The sequence below is a fragment of the Poromitra crassiceps genome, assembly GCF_964638095.1.
Source record: "Poromitra crassiceps genome assembly, chromosome: 28".
Lineage (NCBI taxonomy): Eukaryota > Metazoa > Chordata > Actinopteri > Beryciformes > Melamphaidae > Poromitra > Poromitra crassiceps.
This window is the reverse complement of record NC_139651.1, coordinates 16,496,351-16,506,841: the sequence shown is the minus strand read 5'-3', so window position 1 is coordinate 16,506,841 and position 10,491 is coordinate 16,496,351. Positions and strand designations below refer to the sequence as shown.

At 47.0% G+C, this 10,491-nt stretch overlaps 1 protein-coding gene across 1 annotated transcript in view; it reads right to left on the bottom strand.

The window, feature by feature from the left end:
- The window catches only part of LOC310799587 (uncharacterized protein), a gene marked incomplete at its 5' end in the record, with an annotated part of 135,589 nt that overhangs the window by 68,265 nt on the left and 56,833 nt on the right, over positions 1-10,491 (bottom strand). Inside the window, 2 exon segments of the mRNA XM_083662176.1 lie at positions 2,170-2,552; positions 9,824-9,957. Coding sequence (XP_083518302.1) covers positions 2,170-2,552; positions 9,824-9,957 — 517 coding nt within the window.

The window sequence follows — 10,491 nt, the reverse complement described above, 5'->3', positions numbered from 1 at the left end:
AGCAGGACTAGGCATGGAACTGGAGGTGACGGATGAACCGGAGACACGAAGTGATGGGAGAGATGAGAGATGAGTGGGAAATGAGGAAATGGCAGAGGTCAAAAAGCATCGTGCAGGATCATCTATTTACTGTATGATGGCAGCCTAATCCAGATAGGATATACCAGTGATCCTCACTATTTCTTCGATGAGAGCCGCACTGGCAGGACAAAGTCAATAGGAGAGCCACTTTTACCGCAAAACACCAAAAGCCACCCCAACCAAGCACATCTGCCTACCATTTTTTTGTTTTATTGTTTTCCACACACACACACACACACACACACACACACACACACACACACACACACACACACACACACACACACACACACACACACACACACACACACACACACACACATTCCAGTTTCCCCTAGAAAATCTTTCAGGCCTGGAGGTATTTCGAAACGTACCCCGACCGCAACGGTGGGGGCCATCGCTGGCGACACTGAAGTTTTAGCTAGTGAGTGGTTAGGCACTATACTGTATGGGTACTAGAATGTGGTTTCTATCTGGTTATAGTGAGTGGTTAGGCACTATACTGTATGGGTACTAGAATGTGGTTTCTATCTGGTTATAGTGAGTGGTTAGGCACTATACTGTATGGGCACTAGAATGTGGTTTCTATCTGGTTATAGTGAGTGGTTAGGCACTATACTGTATGGGCACTAGAATGTGGTTTCTATCTGGTTATAGTGAGTGAGAATTATGCTTCCGCATCGGCGAGGACCGCGAGTGTCCGTGCGGAAAAGTGACGTCAAATCAGCAGACACGCCCCTCCGCAAGGCTCCTGTGCGGACGGTTTTCGCCTGGCCGTGCGCACCCCGAATTTTGTAACTACGTGGACGCGGCTGGGCGGACAAAGTGGAGTTTTCAAGACTCCCGCTCACTTCCTCGAACAGAAACCTACACAGAGTATAAAAGCTCCACACGTTTTCTCGTCGGGATTCTGTGTCTCTCATTTGCGTGCGGCCGGGCCAAACGTCAAGTCTATTCCCAGCTTTATTCTACTGGTGGACTCATTGGAAGTCTCTCTGGGTAAGAGCAGAGATAAGTGTCTAAAGCAGTTTTCTTTTCTGTTTTCACTGCTCCAACATGATAGCACAATGCCTTGTAACCCCTAGCAACCACACTCCAGGCAGTTCATGTTGGTTTGAGTGAAACCAACAGAGAGGATGGGAAATTAAATACAGAAAAGAGAACAGCAAATACAGCTGATTTCAAGTACATTCCTACAGTACTGTCTATGTGAGTGTGAACTGTGTTGTGTGTGTCTATTGACGACATCAGTATATGACACTCACACAAACTCCTATACTGATGTCTGCCGACACTGACTGACTAATGTCACAGCCTGGAAAGCGAGACGGTCCCAAACATCCCGTTTCAAAATGACTCATCCATTCCCAGGAAGAAATACATGGTGGAGAGCAGAGAGCGATGAGACAGAGCGTTGTGCGCTGCCGTGGTCGTGCACGTCCTCTCCAAATTAACGCTATGCGTCTGCTACAAACGGACGCACGATACGCAGGCAGCCATCATGCGCACGCAAACCCATAGTTAAAAGCAAGTCTCTGGCTTTAGTGTGCTGCAGAACCTCACTGTGACGTTTCCACCAACAGCCTCTGCATTCCATATCTCATCATCATGGTTATACTCTTATACTATAAATCTAGCATCTAGTAATGATATGCCCAATATGAATATCATGTTTTGAGGAATTTCACAGCTCCTCAATGAGCATATTGTGCACAGTGTAATTAGGATTTAGCTTCTTGCATCTTGTTCTGAGACATGAATACATTTTACCAGAGGGGTCAGGGGTCAGTTTCCTGCAACCACCCGATTTCCCCACGGGGGATCAAAAACATGTCATCTAAACCAGGGGTCCCCAACCACCGGGCCGCGGACCGGTACCGGGCCGCAACGCATTTGGTACCGGGCCGCGAGCCTGGTCAAAAAAAAAAGAAAAAAAAAAAGATAAAACATAGGCTATATTATTATATATGGTATATATATATATATATGGTAGTTGAAACATAGTTTCAAGTTGACGTTTATTTATGTTTGTAGTTGAAACAAAAACATAAATACTGTAGGCTACATAAATGGACATCGCAGTCTCACCTCCTCTGGTTCATCTCTGCGTCGCCACCGTTGTTCTTGCCGGGACCCCAGCTGTGGCGTCGAAGGGGGGACAGCGAGCGACGGACGCTGGGCCGGAGGAGACAGGAGCGTCGCGGCACCTCCTCTGTCACTCTGTCTTTGGCCTCCTCCTCGGCTTCTCCCCCTGCTCCTCCTCCTCCTCCAGCAGCAGGGACGCTAGCCCCTCCAGCAGGGACGGTAGCCCCCCCTGTGTGGCTTCCCTCCTCCCGGCTCCAGCTGAGGCCCGGGCCCTGGCTGCCGTCGGGGCTGGAGCTGGGCGGGCCGATGCTGGCGGTGTCGTCTGTGGAGGAGCAGGAGATGGACACCTCACTGGTGCTGTCTCCTCCCGTCACTGGCTCGTCACCCTGCAGACGCACCGGAGAGAAGCAACAGCCTGGTCATCTAAAAGCAGTGATTCTCTACCCTTTTCTTACTGTATCAAGGACCCCTCATTTAGTTACATACAGTACAGTATAGGGCCATGGACCCCCCATCTGATGAGATGTTGTCTCTCTGACCCAAATCTGTGAATAGTTTTATTGTTAAATATGATTCTGTGCAGAATTCCATGAGTGTCTGTAGGTAGAGAGATAACAGTGACACTTTCAATCATTCTGCTACATTCGCCAATTGTGTTAACTTAATGTAAATGAAGTGAAGTTTAATAATTCATCAATTTGTCAGAGACGCCTGGAACCACCTCAAGGACCCCTGGTGGTCCCTGGACCCCTCTTTGAGAACCACTGATCTAAAGGCCTGACTGCCAGCTCCATGTTCCTACAGCTTCATGTTCCTACAGCTCCATGTTCCTACAGCTCCATGTTCCTACAGCTCCATGTTCCTACAGCTCCATGTTCCTACAGCTCCATGTTCCTACAGCTTCATGTTCCTACAGGGCATCAGCTCCATGTTCCTACAGCTCCATGTTCCTACAGCTCCATGTTCCTACAGCTCCATGTTCCTACAGCTCCATGTTCCTACAGCTCCATGTTCCTACAGGGCATCAGCTCCATGTTCCTACAGCTTCATGTTCCTACAGCTCCATGTTCCTACAGCTCCATGTTCCTACAGCTCCATGTTCCTACAGCTCCATGTTCCTACAGGGCATCAGCTCCATGTTCCTACAGCTCCATGTTCCTACAGCTCCATGTTCCTACAGCTTCATGTTCCTACAGCTTCATGTTCCTACAGCTCCATGTTCCTACAGCTTCATGTTCCTACAGCTTCATGTTCCTACAGGGCATCAGCTCCATGTTCCTACAGCTCCATGTTCCTACAGCTCCATGTTCCTACAGGGCATCAGCTCCATGTTCCTACAGCTCCATGTTCCTACAGCTCCATGTTCCTACAGCTCCATGTTCCTACAGCTCCATGTTCCTACAGCTCCATGTTCCTACAGCTTCATGTTCCTACAGCTCCATGTTCCTACAGCTCCATGTTCCTACAGCTCCATGTTCCTACAGCTCCATGTTCCTACAGCTTCATGTTCCTACAGCTCCATGTTCCTACAGCTCCATGTTCCTACAGCTCCATGTTCCTACAGCTCCATGTTCCTACAGGGCATCAGCTCCATGTTCCTACAGCTCCATGTTCCTACAGCTCCATGTTCCTACAGGGCATCAGCTCCATGTTCCTACAGCTCCATGTTCCTACAGCTCCATGTTCCTACAGCTCCATGTTCCTACAGCTCCATGTTCCTACAGCTTCATGTTCCTACAGCTCCATGTTCCTACAGCTCCATGTTCCTACAGCTCCATGTTCCTACAGCTCCATGTTCCTACAGCTTCATGTTCCTACAGCTCCACGTTCCTACAGCTCCATGTTCCTACAGCTCCATGTTCCTACAGCTTCATGTTCCTACAGCTCCATGTTCCTACAGCTCCATGTTCCTACAGCTCCATGTTCCTACAGCTTCATGTTCCTACAGCTCCATGTTCCTACAGCTCCATGTTCCTACAGCTCCATGTTCCTACAGCTCCATGTTCCTACAGCTCCATGTTCCTACAGCTTCATGTTCCTACAGCTCCATGTTCCTACAGCTCCATGTTCCTACAGCTCCATGTTCCTACAGCTCCATGTTCCTACAGCTTCATGTTCCTACAGCTCCATGTTCCTACAGCTCCATGTTCCTACAGCTCCATGTTCCTACAGCTTCATGTTCCTACAGCTCCATGTTCCTACAGCTCCATGTTCCTACAGCTTCATGTTCCTACAGCTCCATGTTCCTACAGCTCCATGTTCCTACAGCTTCATGTTCCTACAGCTCCATGTTCCTACAGCTCCATGTTCCTACAGCTCCATGTTCCTACAGCTCCATGTTCCTACAGCTTAATGTTCCTACAGCTCCATGTTCCTACAGGGCATCAACAAAATAAAAGACATACATGAAGACAGCATGACGTGTCTTCATAAACATGAAGGCACCAATGTGCGTTAATATTGATTCTACAGGCGAATGAACTCAACCACACCCTAAAGCCTTTGGCATAGTCTTCGCGCCCAGCCAAGTGCATAGGGCGCGCGGCGATTTTGACGTCATCGCACGGGGCGTGTCCGGGGGCGAGGCCTGAGCGGCGCAGCGCGGCGCAGCGCGGCGCAGCGCGGCGCGTACCTGGAGATTTTTCTAGCAGCGTGTTGGGTTTTGGCACATTGTCAACATGGACGCTTTTGAGGGAAGACTGTCATTGCAAATCCGCCTCTACCCGCATCTCTATGACACAACACGGAGAGACCACGAAGGACCAGCAGAAGTCCACCAATTCCTGGCGAGAAATGGCCAGCACACTCGGAGCTGAGGAAGCAGTGTGCAGGAAGAAATGGAAGAATTGCAGGGATCGCTTTGTTAAAGCAAAGAAAGCACAACAGAAAAAAAGTGGGGATCCTGGTGGGCTGAAACCTGTGCCACTCATCCTAGTGGAACTGGAATGGCTTTCCACTTTTGTCAAACATCACATGACGGACAGCAACTTGGATTTGGAGGTAAGCTACTTTTCCCCCCACATTGAATCAACTTCATGCCAATATTATTATCGCAGTGATCAAGAAAAACTTTCCACCAAACAAATATAGACACGAAGAAAAGCTTCTTCTATTGCTGTGATCACTAGCTGCATTACTGCACAAAGACAAATTCCTAATTTTTAATATTACCATGATGGGCAAGCTACTTGGAAAATCTAGTAAGCTAAGCTACTACATAGCTACTACATAGATTCACTACACTGAAGCTATCGCCAGAGAAATGTAGCAACGAGCAACATGGGAAAAGTAGCTTGGTACCCTGAAGCTACTTTTCCCCCCACATTGAATCACCTTCATGGGCTGCGCGCACTGACTATGTTCTGTTTTGGCCTGCGCAGAGTGCGCGCGCCCTCCGCGGAGCCCCGCCTCCAGCGCGTGCGCGAAGAGTATGCCAGACGCTTAAGGATGAAGGGAAATTAATTATCTTAGGGACTGACCACAACTATGAAAGGAAATTTTTAACTAGCCACAGTGGCTCATAAATCCTACAAGTCCACCAGCCACTTTCACCATTTTAGCAGCAAACTAGATGTTTAGAACAGGACAAACTAGCTGTTTAGAACAGGACAAACTAGATGTTTAGGACCGTACAAATGATGGTTGGTTTTTGGTTACCTGTAAACTAACCTTACCTAACTTAATTCACCAGATAGATCTCCACCCTGAACACTCTGATAGATCTCCACCCTGAACACTCTGATAGATCTCCACCCTGAACACTCTGATAGATCTCCACCCTGAACACTCTGATAGATCTCCACCCTGAACACTCAGATACATCTCCACCCTGAACACTCAGATACATCTCCACCCTGAACACTCTGATAGATCTCCACCCTGAACACTCAGATACATCTCCACCCTGAACACTCAGATACATCTCCACCCTGAACACTCTGATAGATCTCCACCCTGAACACTCTGATAGATCTCCACCCTGAACACTCTGATAGATCTCCACCCTGAACACTCAGATAGATCTCCACCCTGAACACTCAGATAGATCTCCACCCTGAACACTCAGATAGATCTCCACCCTGAACACTCTGATAGATCTCCACCCTGAACACTCTGATAGATCTCCACCCTGAACACTCACATAGATCTCCACCCTGAACACTCTGATAGATCTCCACCCTGAACACTCTGATAGATCTCCACCCTGAACACTCAGATAGATCTCCACCCTGAACACTCTGATAGATCTCCACCCTGAACACTCTGATAGATCTCCACACCCTGAACACTCTGATAGATCTCCACCCTGAACACTCAGATAGATCTCCACCCTGAACACTCAGATAGATCTCCACCCTGAACACTCAGATAGATCTCCACCCTGAACACTCAGATAGATCTCCACCCTGAACACTCAGCCATTGAGCGTTCCTTCAGTGTAGCAGGAGATGAATGAACAGAACACTGTGAGAGCTTCAGCCCACAGGAAGGGGATATAATCAACAGCAAATGGCTGAGAGGATAATGAGCCAGAGACACTTTATAGCAACTCTGACATTAAAACACACCAATAAATGATGACGGCCTCGTGAGAAGGAACATTTCCCAGGAAAATGCATTAAACTTTTAACCATCATTCAAACTGACTTTAAGGCCTCTGGCCTTTTGGGGCTCGACTGTATTATAGTGATTCACTGCTGAACATATTTGTGTCTAGTAATATGGATAGTGTGTATAGCCTATTGCATGTGTTGCACTGTCCACTTGCTTTGTGGCCCAGGTCCACTTGCATTGTGGCCCAGGTACACTTGCATTGAGGTCCAGGTCCACCTGCATTGCGGCCCAGGTCCACTTGCATTGCGGCCCAGGTCCCCTTGCATTGCGGCCCAGGTCCACGTGCATTCTTTGCCCCGTAATGTAAACACTTTGTAACTTTGTGTGATGGTTTTTAGTTCTCTGACGCAAAATGTCAGTAAGACACATTCCTGAGCTTGACAAATAATTTTGGACTTAGCAAATCATTTTAGTCTGATTCTCAAGCGCCATCTGCTAAATCAGTGTTTGTGTAAGGCAATAATACTGCCTGAGTTGGGAGTTCCATTCCCACTGGGGCCACACCATGTTAAAAATGTATGCCCTCATGCTATTTAAATTAAAAGCCAAATGGCAAATCTAGTTGGTTATGATATCAACACACACACACACTTCACTTCCTGTTTGTGTGTTAACAAAACACTGAGACTCAGATCATCATAGTTAACTGCAAATGATTCTTTGCGTTTGTTTTATCCCACATGCAGTACCAGATGGGTGGGGCATAAAGGGATATAGGAGCATTGATGGTGTCAGGTAAGCTGTCAATCCAAGGATTATACTAAATTGACTTTCACATACAGTCCTACTGTATCACTGTCAGAATTAGCTGCCTCTCCAATTGTATTGTCCTATATGACCGACATCAAACTTAAAAACAATAAACAATTTGCAAATATTATTTGGCCCTGGGGTGTGGTGGGAAAACAACACACACACACACACACACACACACACACACACACACACACACACACACAGGTCTTGAGTGGTCAGTTTACAGCTAATTCGTAGGTGTGAGGTTTAACTGGGCCCATTGTGCTACCAGCTGCAGTGCAACAGCAGAGCATAGAGCCGCTTCTGTTAGAGAGCTGGGAATGAAAGATCAGCTTTATACTGGAGACATGACTTCCTCTGAGAGAGGGAGGGGGAGAGAGAGATAGATAGAGAGAGAGAGGGGAGAGAGAGAGCGAGAGGGAGAGGGAGAGAGAGAGAGAATGCATTATGTTTATGTGTGTATACATTCAGAGGAGAGGGTGCACGTTAGCACGCTGTGCGTGTGTGTGTGTATGCATGCCTTCGTGCATGTGTGTATACCTGTGTGTGTGTGTGTGTGTGTGTGTGTGTGTGTGTGTGTGTGTGTGTGTGTGTGTGTGTGTGTGTGTGTGTGTGTGTGTGTGTGTGTGCGTGTGTTGCCATCAACTGGAACAGTCCCATGATTTCAGCACTGGACTCAGCAGGGAGAGGGAACAGTGGTTCTAAACTGCATTTTACATTTTGACCATTAATAGCTGATGCTCTTCTCCTAAGCTAACCGAACTACAAGGAGTGATCAGGTAAAGGCGTGTCTTGCTCAAGGGCACGTGGACAGGACACATGGACTACATCAACATATGGGCTGTTTTTAGTATGTGACCTATGACCTTACAGTTACACTAGCCAACAGCTCTATATTAAGCGTTATATCTGATGAGCTAGTTCACAGTGAAATGTGTCGTCTTTTTTGTTTGGAATGAAACCTGCAGACTCTCGGCCCTCCATGGCACATGGTTAGAACCTCCATCCATGGCACATGTGTGGCCCTCCCCGGTCTACACTGTGCTATTTGTGGCATCTAAACCCGGGCATCTCATACTGCGAGGCAGCTGGTATTCTCCACGCTGACTCCTTCCTGTTGTTGACAACGACAAGGTCAGATGATGGATCACATCTTCAAGAGCATGTCTCAAGTGCTGCTCAACACAGCAGATACTGAGAGATACAAGGACACAAGGATTTCAACTCTCACCAAAGGGTGCCTTGCTGCTTCAAACACATGTTCAACAGCAGAGGCCACACAACGACTGGCTTAAAAACATGCGTGTGTATCTGCGCCTCAGGGCACCGAGAAATAAAATGCCAAACACAGACTCGCAAAATAGCTACCTCACATAATATACCATATAATCTTTTATAGGAGACGTTGCTCTGACAAACACAACATATACACAGCAGCACACTGCTCAGCGTGAGTGTGCTTGGACCCCGGCCAGCGGATGATTTGCAACCTTGTTCAAGATGTTTGCGCGGAGGTGGAGTGCGTTTCTTTTTCACAGATTTCCCCCAGCTGGTACTGGGAATCAAACTGGCAACCTTCCAGTCACAACAAGTTCACTTTCTCTGACCTGGAGGTGACGGCTTCCCCGTCCAAACACAGACTACAAGCAGCAAGTCTATGGGGATGTTCATAGATTCAAAACTTCTGGAAGAGTGTCATGAATCGTTTGTCAAAGATCTTTGATACTGAAGTTCCTCTCAATGTCAAACTCTGTGTGCTCGGTATCTATCCGGGGGACTTTGTGCAAACAGCAAAACAAGCTAAACTACTGGACTTCGGACTTCTTCAAGCCAGAAGAGCTATTGCACTTTGCTGGAAGAATATGGATGCGCCATCACTAAAAATGTGGAAACGGGAACTTTCTGAATGTATTGGCCTGGAAAGACTAACGTACATTGCTAAGGGCAAAGGAGAAGATTTAGCTCAGCTCTGGGAGCCATACATGCGTTTCATGAGAGATGGAGGCGGAGGTCTTGCCTGAAGGTTTGTGATCAAAGTGTGTGAGCAATGTGGAGGAAGTGTTTGATTTGTTGTTTTATCAGTATTTAGTTTGAATTGGTGCAGGTTGATTGCGTGTGTGCGTGTGTGTGTGTGTGTGTGTGTGTGTGTGTGTGTGTGTGTGTGTGTGTGTGTGTGTGTGTGTGTGTATGTTGTAAGGCGTCTGGTCTTTAAAGTTGTATTGTCACTGTATGTTGTGTATAAGAAAAAATGACAATAAACATATTGGGACTACAAGCAGCAAATCACCTTTCTGAGGACACCGTCATCTCCCGGCTCGGCACCCAGGAAGCTCTCTGTGTCGCTGCCCGAGTCTCTGGTAGCTGTGGACGCACGACTGCTGGGACCACTGGGGGTGCTGTTGTTCAAACACCGAGAAGACCCTGAAACACACAACAAGATGGTCACTTCAACACTGCAAGACCAAGACAGCTAACAAGCTAGCAACACACGTTCTGTGATAAACGCACAACACTCACCAGAAATATTAAGTGTAACTAATCTACTCCCACAATTGAGCCTTTCACAATTTGACTTCCTGGTCAAATACAGGTCAAAGAAGTAGTTTCATGAAGCCATAAAATCATACTAGGTACTCATGAAGAAACAACAAGCCACCAGCAACAGGCTGCACACAAAACATTCATTCTTATATAACACCACCAGTGTTGGGCAAGTTACTTTCATTTGAAAGTAATAAGTTACTTACTTTCTGTGTAGAGTAACTCGTTACTTATTACACTACTTTTGCATTACTTTTACCAAAACAACAGCAGCAGCAGAATGACATCGGCGCCCCGGCACCATCCCGAATTTTTTTTTCAACCACCTTGAAGTCAGTGTAAACCATCCAAAATTCAAAATGTTATTCTTTGCCTTTGTTATTGTCATCTGTAGTGGTTATTTGCATAAAAACA